The sequence below is a fragment of the Ceratosolen solmsi genome, unplaced genomic scaffold (assembly GCF_000503995.2).
Source record: "Ceratosolen solmsi marchali unplaced genomic scaffold, CerSol_1.0 scaffold6, whole genome shotgun sequence".
Lineage (NCBI taxonomy): Eukaryota > Metazoa > Arthropoda > Insecta > Hymenoptera > Agaonidae > Ceratosolen > Ceratosolen solmsi.
Window position 1 is genome coordinate 15,211,461 of NW_011948414.1, and position 18,428 is coordinate 15,229,888.

At 23.3% G+C, this 18,428-nt stretch overlaps 1 protein-coding gene across 1 annotated transcript; it reads right to left on the bottom strand.

Annotated features, from left to right (window-relative positions):
• Nucleotides 1–2,481: 2,481 nt before the first annotated feature.
• On the bottom strand, nt 2,482–14,777 carry LOC105368486 (peroxidase). Its single transcript, XM_011507498.1, has 6 exons — nt 14,603–14,777; nt 7,725–8,394; nt 6,498–6,779; nt 3,939–4,569; nt 3,023–3,481; nt 2,482–2,921 (listed from the first exon to the last, which is right to left on the bottom strand). Exons 1-6 carry the CDS (start codon nt 14,734–14,736, stop codon nt 2,482–2,484), a joined length of 2,616 nt encoding a protein of 871 aa, XP_011505800.1. The 5' UTR covers nt 14,737–14,777.
• Nucleotides 14,778–18,428: the final 3,651 nt, after the last annotated feature.

Consider the following 18,428-nt stretch of genomic DNA (forward strand, 5'->3'; position numbering starts at 1 on the left):
ACTCTTATTATTAGTCATTAATATGTTATAATATCGTACTTATTACTTCTTATGTGCCTTGTGTCTTATATTAACAACGTCTATTTGTGTATTTCAACTTTCTTTGTAAGACTCATAATAAAACATCATAATAAAAGAATTTTATATTTACATTGGTTTATTAAGAAAAAAAAAAAAAAAAAAAAAAAAAAAAAAAAAAAAAAATGAACAAAATCGTTTAAATACTTTGAACAAAATATATTTCGAATATTTTCTGCCAATGATCTATATTTTTTGAAACTTTTCTTCTATTAAAATTATGAATTTACATTTGCTTATAAAATAGTATAAATACAAATATATCACACTATTAAAAAAAATTTTTATTTTATACATTGTTAATATGTTTATAATTTTCTGTAAAATACATAAATCACGATGGCAAATGTATTTTTAATTACTTAAATATTAATTAATCATTTGTATAGATTAAAAGAGCAATGTATATAATAAAATTTCTCAATATTCAGAGTGCAGTTATATTATAAGACCTTTCTATAGAATTTAGAATAAAATAAATAGTTTAAATCAACATATAAATATACTTTTTAAATTTATGTATGAATAAATTTAAATTTAATTCATTAATATTTTAATAATGTAGATATAATAATTTTTAATTATATAAATTTATGTATTTATGCATATAACTATAGTAAGAATAATAATAAATATTATGTAATTAAATATGCATAATGATAATGAATTTTATTGATATTAAATATGCATATAATATTAATTAAGGAATTATGATTAAAATATTTTATCAAATTAAACCATATATGTATAAAGAATTCTTTATATTAATTTATATTTCTGCCTAACAAGTCGTGTATTGATATCACAATGGACATCTTTTTAATTATTTAAAATTGTCATGAAAAATTAATTTTATTTTTTACGATTAATTCCAATGTTTTAAAAAAAAATAAAAATAAAAAATAAAAACATTAAGATGATTTTTATATTAAATTAATTTCGAATGCGATAGTTTCAATTATAGTTAAAATTTCAGCTATATTTATATATTAATATTAATAGTTTAATTTTTATGTTTTTAATTTAATGTAGAACTAGCAACAAGAAATTATTCGTCAATGTCATTATTTTTATAGGATTTTCTATTTTTTGAACTATTCAGTTTCAATTTATTTTAAATTGATATGCATTGAAAACAATTTATTTTTAGAATAAATGCTATAATTGATAATAAATCAATTTTCAAAATTATATCCATTACTCTTACGAATTCTCTTAAAATTTTCTACAGTGCTCTATATACTATAATCTGAAAGTAGAATTTTCTTTCGTTAATATTAATTTCGTTAATATATTTACTTTACTGTTTATAATTCAGCAATTAAATACAAGTTTTTTTTTTGTTTTAGTTTTTTAAGTAATTTAAGCAACTCATCTTTATAATATATCATATAATATTGACATCAAGAGTTTTTAAATTACTGTTTTTATGTAATACAATCAATGAAGTTGATATTATGTTTTTAATTGTACCAAAAATTTTTAATCAATGACTTATGTATTTAAATTTTTTTTTTTTAATATTCTGTATAAATAATTAATTTTATCATTATTTTACATAGCTTAATGAAAGTATATTTTATTGTATATATAGAATGTTTAAGAATTGAAGAAGTTTTAGAATATAAGAATATGTTCACCATATTATGAATAACATCAGTTATTGTATATCGAATAACTAATCAGTATACTTGTGTACTTTCTGATTTTAATTTATTTGATTTTATTTCCATAACAAATATATATTATTGTTTTAATGGCTTTCCATTTTTTTTTAATATTTGATAAGATACTTTCGATTCATTTAACAGATTACAGAATTATTCAATTTATATCAATTTTATAATTAAGATAAACTAATATTATAAAATTATTATTATTATATATATATATATATATATAATTAAACAAATTGAATTACCGTACTATTAATTCTTTTGAGTTATCCAATCTGCAGAAATATTTCTCATTAACAGTAATTCTTGTAATTATAGAGGAAAAAAATGTTATTCACCTCTTATTTTATTAACTTTTTAATTAAATTTTTAAATACTTTTTTATACCTATAAGTAAATTTTGTAGTTATTCTTAAAATATATTTCTATTTATTTATGAAACTCGCAGATTAATCTGACAATCGTTACGTTACGATTTCTATATGAGTATACAATCAATAACAATCCATAGCAGTATTATTGATATTATTCTTTAATTGTATCCAATCAATAATTGAAACATTACTCAATTATAATATATTTCTTACAAGTAACTTTATACTACAAAAATCAAAATAAATGAAATTAAATTGTTTGAGTGTGAAATTTTGTAATCCAGAATTATTAACGATTATTACGATTAATAACGTAAATGTAAATTAGTCTTATTTAATTTTTTTATAATTTATTAATTAAATCCAGCTGATGCCGTTATGTTCTTTACTGAACTTATGCTTTTAAATAATTGTGGATAAAATGCAGTGAACTTATTTTTTAAATCGATAAATGTAATATTTATGTCGTTTTCAAATGTAGTCCAATCAAATGAATCACTTCCAGAAGATGACTTTTTTATCATGATTTTTGATATTACGTCACTTATTGTTTTGTTAATTTCATTTTTAAAACTAAGCCAAAATTCCCTTGGAATTTCTCCTCTCGATTCTGTAAAATTTGTCGTTTCAATTTTCCAAGGATCTAGAGAAACTGATGGTATATCTTCGCATGATATAATTGGATTATTCGGTCCAATAGATCGCATAACTTGAGCCTGTATTTCAGTAATATTGTCTGATGTTTCGCAAATTATACGAGCCAATGATATTTTTCTCAGCTCCTTTAATTGATCTATATAAAAAATTATTGTTAATAATCTATAAAGTATTTGCAATGAAAAAATTATGAAATTTTTATGGAACATTATATTTTTATAATAAAGTATAATTAACCTTCGTTAAAAGATCCAGATTGATTTGCTGATTCATACCAATATTTATCGCCCACTTGAAGTCTCTCAAACTGATCGGCTATTAAACATGTAAAAGTTGGACCGATTAATCCATCACTTTTAGGCAACTCCGCTAAAGCACCTGTATATAAATCTATATCGTCTACATTATTATAAAGTTTAGAGATTTCATCTAATGCTTCCACATCCATTTCCTCTTTCAAATCTTCAAAATTTAATATTTTACGAAGTCCGCAATATTCTCTCCATTTGGTAAAACCAGGTAAACCATGATCTCTACCTCGTTGAATATTCAATGACACAAGATCGAGTCCACATGGAAGTGTTTGATTGACCATTTTATCTTGAAAAAGATGTTTGGTTAATTGTGAAGTTACATGAGTGGATGTCTTTTGTATAAGATTTGACGTTGCAGTTGATACAGAATTTTCTACACCACCTACATCGTAAAAGAGAAAAAAAATATTTGTTTAAAAATTATATTTTACCAGATCAATATATAAATTACAGCACGGAATATATAATTTAACAGCATTATCAAAACATTAAAATAATATTTACAAATTTTTATATTGATTTATCAACAATATTATCACTATACATTATTATACGAACGGCAATAATTGATATTTTCAATAATTTATAAATGCATAACAATTTTATATTAAAAATTAACATAAAATATCATAAAATAGCTTTCTTAAAATACTAATAAAAAGACTAATAAAGGCAAGAAAATAATTGTTTTAATATTTTTTTTTACATCAAGGACATTAATTATTAAAATTGTATTCGCGTCTCGTTAAGTTTTTATTATCTTAAATTTTTAAAGAACGTCAAGAAAGTATAAGAAATAGACAAAAAAAAAAAAAAAAAAAAAAAAAAAAAAAACCTTCCTTCATTATATAAACTGTATGGATTGAAAAGTATCTTGTGTAACTGAATATAAGAAAATGTTCCTTTTTGTTTGTCGGTGACTTTCATTAATCCTGGTAACAGAGTGTGTGCAAATCTAAAAGCGGCTGAAGCGAAGTGATTAGCGATCGCTGGATTGACATCGCTGTTATTATTTAACAACTTGAATCCTTTGCTGAGTGGTTTTAAATTTCGCCTACTAATCTCAGTCTCGCCCAACACAATGGGTAAAAATTCATTATAAGTGATGTGTTGTAACTGGGCACCCACGATTCTTCTTGATTCTTGGTAAATCTTTTCATCATTCCACATAGGATTGAGTTTCGTGAGTTCGTTGGCCAATACGTTGTGCTGTCTTGCCCAAAGAAGATGCATAGTTGTCAAATGTAAATTTTCATTGGCCCTAGCATCACCTGTAGCAAAACAATACCGACCGCGAACAAATTCAGTTTGTCTATTGCATCCATCATTTGCATTTCTACTTGCTGGGAGCAGCGATCTTTTATCTGGAGTTATCTGCATCCGCAAACGTCCTCCGGAAAATTCACGCAGTGATTTTGCCGTATCCACGTCGGAGCCATAAATCACCGAGCCATCAATGAATGCTGTCACCTGTAATTGACAAATTATACTGTCCACGATACATATCGTAAAATGTTAAAAGTAACTCTAATTTACCTTCAACATTTTATGCCATTTTATAACATTTAATTTTACTACACATTTTTAATTATTTTCAAATCTACAAAATTATATTAATTAATATATTAATTAGAAATATAGATGTAAACATTTTATCAATTTATTAGTGATTACAAATTAATAATTAAAAAAAATATATGATAACCATAGATTTGTAAATAATTAACTTAAATTGAGAACAGATAATCAATTTAAATCAGTACATTGATTTTTCTAGCAAAGAAGCCTTCAAGGCATTTAATATGCAGATATTTTTCCTATTCATAAACTATTCGTAATTGCTATTTATAAGATTTCTTAAAATTATTTTTATATTTATATTTATAATCAAGCTATTGATATTTCATAATTATTTTTGTAATCATATTATAACGGACAAAAATGTTATTATTATAGAGACTTAATTCTGTTAAACCTTATATAATGTCTATGTCATAACAGTTCAATGACAGTTTTAATTAAAAATCTTAATACTTTTATAATTAATTTAATATGTAAAATAACATTTAATATGTAAAGAATTAATATAACTTATATATCTATTAAATAGAGCATTTTCAAAGTATAGTTAATATAAATGAATGATTATGTGTTAATATCAGACTCATAATTTAATACTTTACAAGTTAAAAGTAATTTCACTTCAAATATTTGATAATGAATTTAAACAAATTTACAATTTTATCAAAAATTTTAAAACGGATAATTGTATATATAAACAAAGTCTTATTAAATTCTTATATTAATTAACTAGTAGTAATAAACTTATAGATTAAAAATTTTCTAAAAATTACGCTTGAGCAATAAAATACGCATATAACTAATATAATTATGATGCATTTAAGAAAAAAGTAGTTATAAATCTATAAACAATAATAATCTATAAAAGTATAATATAATAGCTATTATGACAAATATTTATTTCGCATCATATTATTAAATAAACAATTATCTACAAATTTAAATACATGTTTTTTTTTTAATTTTTGTTAAAATAAATAAATATTGTGCAAATTATTGACCTTGAATTAAACTGAAATTATAACCATTTATTTTAAACAAAAGCCTATAAAAAATTATGAATACATTTTTTTTTTATTAATTTTCTACTTTTTATTATTTAATCGATTTATAAAAAAAAATAGAAATTATAAATAGAATCTAAAATTATAATAAATTTATATTCTTTCAGTATAAAATTGTATGACATCGAAAAAATTTATTATTATATTATAAATTTTAAGATGAATAATTTTATTTTTTTGTAAATATAAACGAAATTAAACAATATATTATATAATAAATTAAATGATATTGGATTATGACTTACATATAATATTTAACATTTTAATTTATGAATTATTTGTCACTTTAATCTGTTTTTAATTAATAATTAATAATTATTTTGTAAACTATAAAATCAATTAATCTGGCTTAACTGGATGGCTTATCTGTTTGACTTATCTTTTATAATTAGAAATTTATTGAAAGATTATAATAAAAATTTCAATGCTTTATAATTATAATTCTAAATTCTATTATGAAAGTGTATAGTGATAATTATTGAACAATTTTAACAGAAACATTAGATGAAACGTCAAAAATATATATTTGTTAATTGTCAAACATTATTCATAATAAACTATTTAACATAATAAACTATTTCGGTGTCTAATCATGCACTTATCTTGTGTCTTTTAGTGCAATGATACCGGCAATCGTTTACTTGAAAGAAGAAAAATCTCTTTCAAAGACTTATTAGTTTTGTAAAATCTATAAATACTAATAAAGACAGCAAATGGAAACAGAGATACGAAGCACGTAGAGATGCCTCTTACCTGATTTAGCTGCTGCCTAGGACCGATTGTGCACAGCGCTGCTGGCGCTGACCTGACGAATTCCATGCACGAGCTTCCCGCAATGTCGTACACCGGATCACCCGGACCCACTTTAACCGGAAAGCACTCTGGATGATCACCGCTTGGTGGGCAACAAGATAACGAACTTCCGTTCGTGCCTTGACTGATCGCCGTAGCTGTTATGTCGTGGTCCAAAAATTGTCCGAATACTGCAAGCATCACAGTAAACGAAGGGTTTATGCTTGGCGACGGTGGATGTACCTAGAATATTTTATTTTCTGGCTTTATATCAATTTAAATGTGAATTCGGATAATCAATAATTTCACACATGTCTGAACTTTATAAAATATCCATTTTTTTATTTTTATTTTTGTATTATTCGTATTCGTATACATTTTTGTATTATTATTATTATATTACCGACATCATCTTAAAATTCACTTCTATTGCCTAACCGATGTGTATTAATTTTTTATTTACTATCTTACTAATGCAAGTACTTCTTACAGGTCATTTACGGATAATTAAACCTATTCCTGCCAATAAAATATCTGAGAAGCTTTCTCACCTAACATTTAAATAATAAAAAAAAATATTTACATTCATATTACATTTAAATGTATTAGTAATCTTCTATAATACATTTATGCTTTACTTTTAATTTTATTATTTTCTTAAAATTCATTAATATTTATATTAGCAATAGCCATTAGAATTATATAAGTATATAATTTAATATAATTCCGTATTAAAAATTAGAAATTTTTTAAATATTGATAATAGTATTATACCTAAAAATTTATACAAATTTATACTTATATGCTTTTATTTTGTAATAATAAAATCAACAGCAATTAACTCAATTTAACGATAGAAAAATCATTTATTTACGTTTTTATATTAATAGCCCAAAATATTATACTATTCTTCATTCATACTAAATCTAATTATTTTTATTTAAAATGACAATTAAAAATCCTATTCTTATTCTCGCTAATTTAATAAATATTTATAAATTTCTAAAGTACTTCTAAAGTACATACAGAGGCGGATAATATTTTATGAGGATGAGCTCATCGTATGCTTAGTACAAAAATAAGAGTTGTCGTTTATCGACAAATATTACAACAGACATTAATTAAAATTATTTTCAAATGAAAGATAACAATAGAGAAACATTATAGAAAAGAATTGATTGGATTTACTTGAAGGCTTATCTTTCTGGCAGAAGGCAATGGATTACCAAATAGGCTGACCCTCGGAATCTCAATCCCGTCCGCGTAATCTGGTGGTAATACTCTACTGTAAGGCGTAAATGCCCTTCCTAGCTGCAGCGGATGATTGCACGAACCATCAAAAGTTCTATACATAGACGCATAGGATGGACACTTAATATTCGAGTAGGCCATACAGACGTCCTTCGGCGCCCATCCAGCATCTAAAATACTTCCAAAACTTGTTGGCTTGCCCATGAACGACCTGGCGCTCTCGACTTTCTTGGTGGCTGCAAGTTCCGCCACCCCAACAAGTGCTAGATGATCTGCTCGTTGACTTGTACTCATGGCGTACTGATGACGTGAATTGGGCGAAGGCGATGGCAAGGGCTTGGTTAAAGAATCGGCCAAACGTCGAACGGCGATTGCATCGTTCCCAGCCTTTATGGCCGCCGCCTGCTCCGATTCACTCAAAGTCATCACAATAGTTTGATTTAAAGATGGAATCAACGGCGCGAAAATATGACCCGACAATTTTAAGCGACCCGTAGACATTTCCTGCGCCCTATCCAATTGCGATACATTGATTTCCGGAGGAAAGATATCTGGATGACTTGCCGAGTAACTAATCGTTACTACTAATGCCATTATGAAGGTGGCTCTGGAATTAAATTTTTTTTATTACCTTTATGCTAGTTTTATTGGATCCTTATCCTATTCAATAAAGCCTAGCAATCTACAAATATTTCGAAAATAAATAATGTACAAATTTGGTAAATTAAATTAAATATTAAAAAGTTTATTAATTAATAATAGGTGTTGCATCGATACGTTGACTATCCTGCCTGTTTAGTTTAATTATTGTAAAATATACATTAAACTACGAGATAATATAATATTACAAATATTTAGTTAAAAATGCATTAAATCAAATATAGCATAATGTTACAATTAAAATAATGCTACAATTAAAACTTTTAATTTTAATAGATTAATGTAATAAAAATAATTTCTTTATAATTACTTTCATAAATTTTACTTCAAATTTACATTTATTGAACATTATTTTAACAAAAAAAAAAAAAATTAGATGTAAAAGAATATATGCGAGATGTATAATAAATGTATAAAAGCTAACACAAAGACAACACACAATTTCAAATTAAGCACTCAGGAATTTCTAGTTCGTCATCATCCATATTTTTTTTATAATTTCGTTGTATTTAAGATTTTTAATTTCTGTTAATTTAAATGACATTCTTCAAAAAATTACCTATTAAAGGTATATTTTTTTTATGTGAATGGCTAATTTCATCCTAATTTCATCCATAAGAAATTACGAATTTTCTATTTACATTATTTTATTAAGAGAGTGTAAGGATCACTAAAATGCGTAAACAATGACCAGATATTTAAATTTCATTTATATTTCAGTCTCTGTGAGTTAAGCATTATTTGATTTACTTATAATTATAAGTAATCCTAATGAATCGATACACACGATAATGATGAAAAACATGATAAAATACGATTGATGATTGCATTGCAATCCCAATATTGGGAATTTTATTCCCAAATTGTCAAAAAAGTGAATAAATGATTCCTAATTCTATAGTAGATGAAAAATACTCAATGCGCGTGAATAAATTAAGAAAAGACTAATATAAAATAAGATTAAAGTATTGCTCGCAATAGTAAAGAAAGAAAAAATATAAAAAGATAAAAAAAAGTAAGAAACAATGACATTCTTTTACATTAAATTTTCAACACATACTTAAAAAAATAGTTTTTTCTTCCAAATAATAAGTTTATAATGTATATGTGTAGACGAAAGTTGCTTGCGAAAGAATGCTTATTTATTTTATGAAATAGGATAATTAAATTACATTGCTTTGATTAATATTAAATAAAAAAGTAAAACAAAACAAAAAAAAAAAAACAACAATTATCTGTACGTTACGGATAATCAATGAGTTCTCAGTTATAGAAACATTTTGAAAATTTCCTATTACAAAAAAACTGGTGAACAATTGAAAAAAATAATTATCTCAATCGTACTTCGGCTAATCGGTTTTAAGTGCTATTATAATACATGCTATTTACGTTTAATAATAAAATTAAAAAATATCTTCACATGAGATATTCCTAATACGATATTTTAAGTTATTATTAATGGAATTTAGATGCAAACATAAAGGCCCCATACCACCCATTAATGGCTACAAAGAGGATAAATATTATTCGATCTACTTTAAAGAGTCTAAGCATTGGCCTCTAAGCGAAGCCATTCATAAATATAAAAACAACTAAAGTACTTTAATGGATAATTGGTAAATGAATTTTTAATTTGACGTATCATTTAGAATTACAACTGATTAAAGAATACAGTTTGATTGACATTTCTTTAAGCAATGAAATATTTTATACGCTACAACGTGCTTTTAAACAATATCACGTGGCTGCAATATTTTCATTAATGAACTATATCGATAGTTTTAAAATAAGCACAAAAAAAAAATTTAAGTTTTTTCAGTAATATCATGTGAAATGAGAGCCATATAATATAAGAATTTTAAATCAATTTCTGCTGAATTAATTTATGGAATAAATTTGTATTTGGTAGGCAAAATTTTGTTATCATACAATGACATTATATAAATGGATAAAAGTGCTGCTTTCATTGAAAAAAAAAAGGAAATATTTCAAATTGTATAATGACAATAATCAATGTATATTTTTTAAATTGTACATTAAAATATATGTACAAAAGAAATTTATAATAATGAAAAGATATAAAAGAAATTACATATTAACAATAGAGTTTAATTCACAAACAGAAATCTACTTTCCTTCTATCATGATTACTATTTAAGCAAATATTTAAGTAAATTGTCTTATATATTTAAAGTAAAATAAACAATTAAAAATTATTTTTAATAAAGGAATGGAAATAAAAGTGCACAAGATAAATTTCGAGATAATATTAATATAGATAATAGATCTAGATAATAGATAATTTAATATTCCAAATATTTTTTTAATGAAAATTATAAGGGAAAATATATTATAAGATACGAATTTGATTTTCATTATTTAATTTATTATTTAATTAAAAATAATATTTTATTATTTAGTCATTGTACTATAAAAAGATAATTTGAAGAAAAAAACCTGTGTTGACAAATGCATAGTAGCAGCAATTTCTGAAATAATGTTTTAAAAATTTGAAAGGCAAACCTCATACAGCTAACCAAAATTATATGAATTGGAAATTAAATTATATGTATTATAAAAGTTTTTACAATAAACCTGAAACATCCATTACTGCAATCATTCGCAAACGATACATTAATTTATGTGTTGTTATATGCTTTTATATGTTGTTCATAATAAAATATTTGCAAAATACTATTAAATAAATTATCAAAAACGGGACTAACTACTTCTATCATAAAAAATCTTTAAATTATCCGTTCAGCCATATTTAAAAATATACGTAATTTAATAATTATTTTAAACAATAGTATTTTAAACTATACGTAAAAATTCTACATTATAAAATAAATTATGTCAAAAATGATATTATTTAATAGAAATAAATATTTTACCAAGTAAGAAAACGAATATTTTTAAACTCTTAGCGAATAATTGAATTTATAGTTAAAACTTGGAAATGATTTTCACAAATATACGATATGATAATTAATAATAATCTAGAACATGTATTTAACTAGATATCTTGACATAATTAAATATATAATTAAATTAAAGACAAAATAAAATCTTATTATGAATTACGAAGCATTTTATAAAATATTATTTTTCACTTATTTATATGACACAGATAAATATAGCGTGTGTGATAAGCTTATATGAATAGAATTATACCTATTTTTACACGAAAGGACAATTTGACAAGAGCATATTATTAATTGTATAAAAGTAGAAAATGTATTTATAACGAAATAAATTCTTATAATTATTGATTCAAAATCGTATATACCTTCTTGAAAATTAATATGCACAATATACATGATACTCAAGAGAGATGATGTAATAGAACTTTTGAACTTTAGTTCTTATATAATCGAATTTACTTTTATAGATATATTTTTGGTATTAAAAGTAAAAATTTTGCTTTTACTTAAGGTTCACTAAAAGAATTTTTTATTTTTATTGAAAGTATATAATATTAGTTATAAAATAGCACGTGTTACATTTACCTGTAAAATTAAATAATTGTATATTTTAAACTATTAGTATTTATATTGTTTAAAATATATTAATTTATCGAAGAAACTGGTAGTAAAATACATTCTTATAAAGTCTCATAACTCAGCCAAAGCTACATAATATGCAAAATCAGAGGAAAAGAGAGAACGTTATAAAACTCACAGAATCGTAAAGAACATGATGCATTGTAGTTGGTATTCTCTTCTACGACGCGAATAAAATCGGTGAGTATCTTGGATATAAAATGGTATTGCGGGTACTGTACCCAATTTGAAATTCTGGTTCGTCAATGGCGTTTTCTCCGACAGCATTTTTTCGCACTCTTCTCTTTTATGGAATAAAGGGATAGCAATTGCTCAATTAAATACTTAATAATTGGCTCGACTAGCTACCTAGGGAATAAGATATTCAAAATATTGTGAATAGAATTTTGTTGATAAAATAAATGTTAGGAGCTCATTCAAATGCACACATTTACATATATTACTCGGCCAATAAATAATATTAAGTATATTAAAGGATAATGTAATAATTAGAAAAATATGAGATTCTATGTTATTTCGTTATATAAATAAATTCATTTATATTCGTCACAAAGTACTTTCAATTAGTAACTATTACAGATAATTAATTTATGCATTTTATTCTTCAAATTATCCACTAGCAATTACTCGAGTTAAATATAATATTTATACAATATTGACCATAACTAACCATACTTTAATTATTCAAAGTTGATAAAATTTTAAGCTATGAATTAATTTGTAATGTAACGGGCAAAACATTAAATCAATTAATTTTATTCGTAATATAAGCAAATTGATAAAAATTTTATTCAATAAAGTAAATGAGTACAAAGTAATTAAAAAACAATATTAAAAAAAAAATTAAAAAAAAGAGATATGTCTAATATGCAAACAAATACATAAAACTCTATCAGATCATATTCCTATCAGATTGGAAAATCTATTAATTGTTAGATGAATACACCATTTTAAATTAATAATAATAACATTAAAAAAAATTGTATATAAGTTATCGACTTTGTCAATCATTTTTATTGCAAAGCCAATGTATACGGCAGTTCCTAATAATGTAAAACGAAAGATAGAGGAGAAATTAATATTACCTATAAATAAAATTGATTACCCTCATAAATTCATGCTTTGTACACGAAAACGATGTATCGACTGACCTCGAACAAAAAAAAACAATGAAGAATTTCGTAATGACATCAGACTTCACTGTTATATAATACCATAAACAAGTTGCAACGTTGTGACTCGTTTATTTCTATATAAAATGACTCCTTTCCTCGCTGAGCCTCAGCAATGGCGCCATTTTACCGTAATACACATGCGTTTCTTTTTCTTACTGCAGTTTAATAACGAATGAAGAAGCAAGAATGAGATTATTTTTAAAATATCGTAGTGACATTTATCCTCACAATACGAGATAATATCATCTTATGCGATGATATTTCAATTTCAATAAGAAAAGTTTGGTAAAATATTTTGAAAGCGCACTTAGCACAATATAATAAAGAGATAATTCCCACGATATTAGCATATTTTCTGATATTTATAAAATCATAATCATCTAATCATATTGAAAATACACACCATATGCTTTCAAAATAAGACTATCGAATTAATGTTTTGTTGATTGTATTAACGATAGAATTTATTTTTTAAACCACAACTTACATACAACGGCACGTTATATTTGAATGAAAGCAACATAATTACAGTATACGTCTTTTAAAAAATTGACGAATTCCTATGTGATATGAGAATGCATCTATAGGTTAATATTAATAAAATAATTTTGAATATACTTTTAATTCTCCTGTAAAATATGAAAAAATTGAACATTTAGTTATGTTTAATACCAAGTTTTTATAAATATAGAGAAAAATATTATTTAAGGATTAATCAATAATAAAGGAAATAAATCCATTTTTAATGTAGACATTTTTTTTTCTTTTCGACACATATAATCCAATATAATTTTTGAATATGGCAAATAATCTTTTTACATTATAATCAATTTATTTAATAATATTCAATTCACATAAAAAAAAAAATTACTTTACCTTATATTATTATGGTTATCGTTAATAATATTTAGAAAATAATATTCATATTCAAATCATTATTCCTAATAAGAATGCCTTCTTAATTAATTTTCAATGTTAATACATGCATAATTAATATAATTAATCTTTTTAAGAGTATATTTGAAAAATTTCGTTTATTATCATATTTTCTTTTACATCAATGATTTCATGTAAAAATATAAAATTTCGTAATTAATAATTAAAACGATATTTTGAATGTCTGTTAAATTAAATAACATACATGGTCTTCATAAATCAATTATAAATATATGTTCATAAATAAATATTCTAAATTTAATGTTTTAAATATTATGTCATATGACACGTTAAAAAAAAAAATTAAATAAATTCGCAACACAAAACCAATATATAAGAAATACCTAAGACACTTCATATTGAAACTAAAATGTCTCGAGACATAATTAACGATAGAATTAAAAAGTGTCGTAAATAGTAATATTGGAGTGTTGATCTATAACAACATAAACACCCGAATAAAATATTTACCATTACTCACATAAAGGTAGCACAAACGCAACATTGAAACTGCCTGATTCTATTTTTCCGTCTGCGTAAAGCACTGGCGAATTCAATATGGCCTTGTTGCCCCTTTCCCAACGTCAATAATGTTCTTTCCGTAGGTTGCCGCATTATCCAAAAACTAAGTCCTTTTCACAACTGATAATAATATCAAAGTCCTATAATTAAATGACCCTATAAATTCTATAAATATAAATTTATTTACCGATACTATTGCTACATAATTAAAGTAACATTAATTTTTACCTAAAATTTACTTTTTGCTCAGTAGTAGACGACCTGTGCATTAAAATATAATGTATTTCTAAGAAATTTTCGTATGCCATGAATAATTTCCCCATGCAAAATGAATTAGCATATTATTTCAAACTCTGGTTATCAAAAAATAAATAGTTGAAAAATTATTGGAAATTTCAAGTTTTACGCTTTATTTTAGTTTTAATTTAAAGAAGTCTAATTTATTTATATATAATTAATTCAATTTATATATAATAAATAATATAATAATTTAAATAATTTAAAGAATGTACTATATATATATGTATATATATATATATATATATATATATATATATTTAGCATGACATGGCAACTTACTTAGTTAGTACTCTTAAACCTCTGATTTCATTATATACTTGAAAATATTTAAATATAATAAAGCTTTTAGTATTAACTACTACAAGTGTATAAAATTTTATATTTATTATAAAAATTTTAATCTATAAAGCATTGCTGTTTCCTTTCGTAATATAAATTTTATATTATATATAATATATTATATATGGATGAATGATTTTATATTCAGCTTGTTACGACGATAATGAAATATTCACTTTCTTTCTATTTAATTCAAAAATAATTAATTTAAATAATTAAAAATAAAATTTTTTAATAAGATAAAGAAATGTATTGCCAGTTTCTTTCTTTTTTTTTTCTTTTTTTTTTTTTTTTTTTTTTTATTTGAGAATCGAATGACTTCGTAATTACATAGAATTTTAATAATATAATTAATTAAAATAGTATGAAATTAACAAATAAGTAGATTTGAAATATATTTCTAACTATTAAAACATCATTTTAAAAAATTCACTGTAAGTTAAATTCAAAATATTTACGTCAAAATCTCGTATAATCCCATTTCACATTTATATTAATGGATATATTCATTGGCAACGAAATATAAATATTTGAGCATCGATATATTATGTAAAAGTAAAAAAACTCGTATTTACATAACACTTTTACATGTTAATTAAATATAATACATTCACTTCACTTACTATGATAAATACAAATAATATCTTATTAATTATGTTAGCAAATATTTTTAACAAATATTAGAAATTCATAATAAAAATCTATCAAACGTACATTAATTTACTATTTTATTTGTCAATGTATTAATATTAAAATAACTATAGTATATATAAGATATATACAAAGTTTTTATTGTCACTTTTTTTAATGCTAATGATAAAATACACTAGAAATGAATTGCATCTTAAAAACACTTTCATATATAACTTTTCAAATATCTTTCTAAGGGCATTAAATTTCATTAATCAAAGACAATGTCAACGTTTATTCTTAAAACACTTAAATTTGAATAAAACTAAATTCAACGCTATGTGTATCCTTGTACATAAATGACTATACTATATCTGTAACAAACTTTTAAACGGTTATTTGAAAACGTATGAATAATATTGTATTATAGATTTATTAACAAGTACTGTACACGGCAACTTGTACGCAATGTACGCACCTTCGGTCACAAGACTGTTTTCATTACGTAAATACGTTGCAGTTGAAGGGATAATGTAATACGAGTATACCATACTTTTATACTAAGTGTCACATAGGCATATATTACGCTACTTCTTTTGCGAAAGAGGTACTACAAGTATTGCTGCTCTCAACGTCATCTATGTATTTATTGATAATACATTTATAAAACACAATAAGAAAAACATACGGTTTTAGAATAAAAATATGATGTTTTACATAATAAACTTGATTATAAATATTTCTAGTTAATTCAAAATTTATAATATAAAGAATGAGATTAAAATTTTATAATCTTACTAGACAGAATGTAATCGATAATCTTTGCTTACATGTAAGATGATCGGTAGCTGCAAAGGGGCTTCGTTGGTACGCTTCATATAAAAAAAAAAAAAAAAAAAAAAAAAAAAAAAAAAAAAAAAAAATATTGAATATAAGCCATGGGACATTAAGTGATTTAATTGTTTTAATTGATAATTATCTCTTGCTTTATTACTATTTAATCTGAATTCTTACGAACAATATATCGACAATTTTTTAATACCATGTATTATAATTTTGCATACTAACAATATGTACTATTCAAAAACCTTGAAATATATAGTTATTAAAAATTATATAATTAATGAAACATCATACGATTTATAAGTAAGTACTTTGTAAAAATTTTCTATTTATTTATTTTTTTTTTTTTTTTTTTTTTTTTTAATTGAAAATTAATAAAAACATTAATATACTAATACGATAAACAGAAAGGAAAATTTAATATCAAATATTACCATTCAAATCAAGCTATTACAGTTCATTATAGTTTTTATTTACTTATCACATAATTATGATTAAATTGTTTTAATAAATTAAAATAATTTCTATTCCTATTACCTTAATTATTTTATTACTACTTAAAAAGTAGTTAATAAATTATTCATCAAAAATAATTTAATAAATTAAATTACCGATAAGTTGACTATTTTGTTAAAATAAATATGAATACCTTCATTTTATTTTATATCGTATTCTTTCTTTTTAATTTAAGATTTGTACAGTATTTGCATTATATAAAGACACTATATAATATCAAATATCAATGCATATAAATAATAATACAGCGTTAGAAAAAATATACGTATACTTTACTAAATATTATTTGTTTTTAATAAAATTATGCATCTCATCAATCGTATATAAAATAAATAATAATAATAATCCTAATAAAATGAACATCGTTCGATCCCGTAAACATTGCCACTATTATTCAATACTTTTTTTAATATGTTTCCTCATTCAAATATGACTATTAATGTAATTTTCCATGTATGAGCATATTTTTAATGTAAATTTCTTTACTCTACACTTTTAATATATTAAATATTTTTAACCTATCAAATTTACTTCTGAGAACGATCTAAAATATATTTTTCCAAACTTTGAGCCTGCAAGTTTTGTGAGATTTCCACGGCCTGTAAAGTATTTTTCCGACGCCGTGCAAACGTGATGCGAATCACATTGGTGAATGTGATTAGAGCATATTGGAACATATTGTACCCACGTCACATGTATATATATATATATATATATATATATATATATATCTATTTTGATGAGAATGAGTTAAACTTGTAATTACAACTAACAGTTTACATTCGCAAAACTAGAATAATCAATGCGTAAACTAGAATTTAAATAATATTGTTTGTTCTCAAAATTAAAATATTAATTCAAAGAAAAAATTTGATATCACTTGACATTTGATATCAATTACTGTCTGGATTAAATTACTTCATTGAATAATTTTAATGTTCACTAAATATTTACTGTATTTACGGAACTGAAGGGCTCTCGCTCGACTCGAAAATTAAGAATAAAGAATAATCTAGAATAAAGAGGAAAAAAACAGAATTATATTTGAATATAATTTAAAAAAAAAAAAAAAAAAAAAAAACTATATTAAGCCGTTAAAATTTGCAATCGTAAAATAAATATAATAATTCGACATATTTTACAAATTTTGCCTTTGA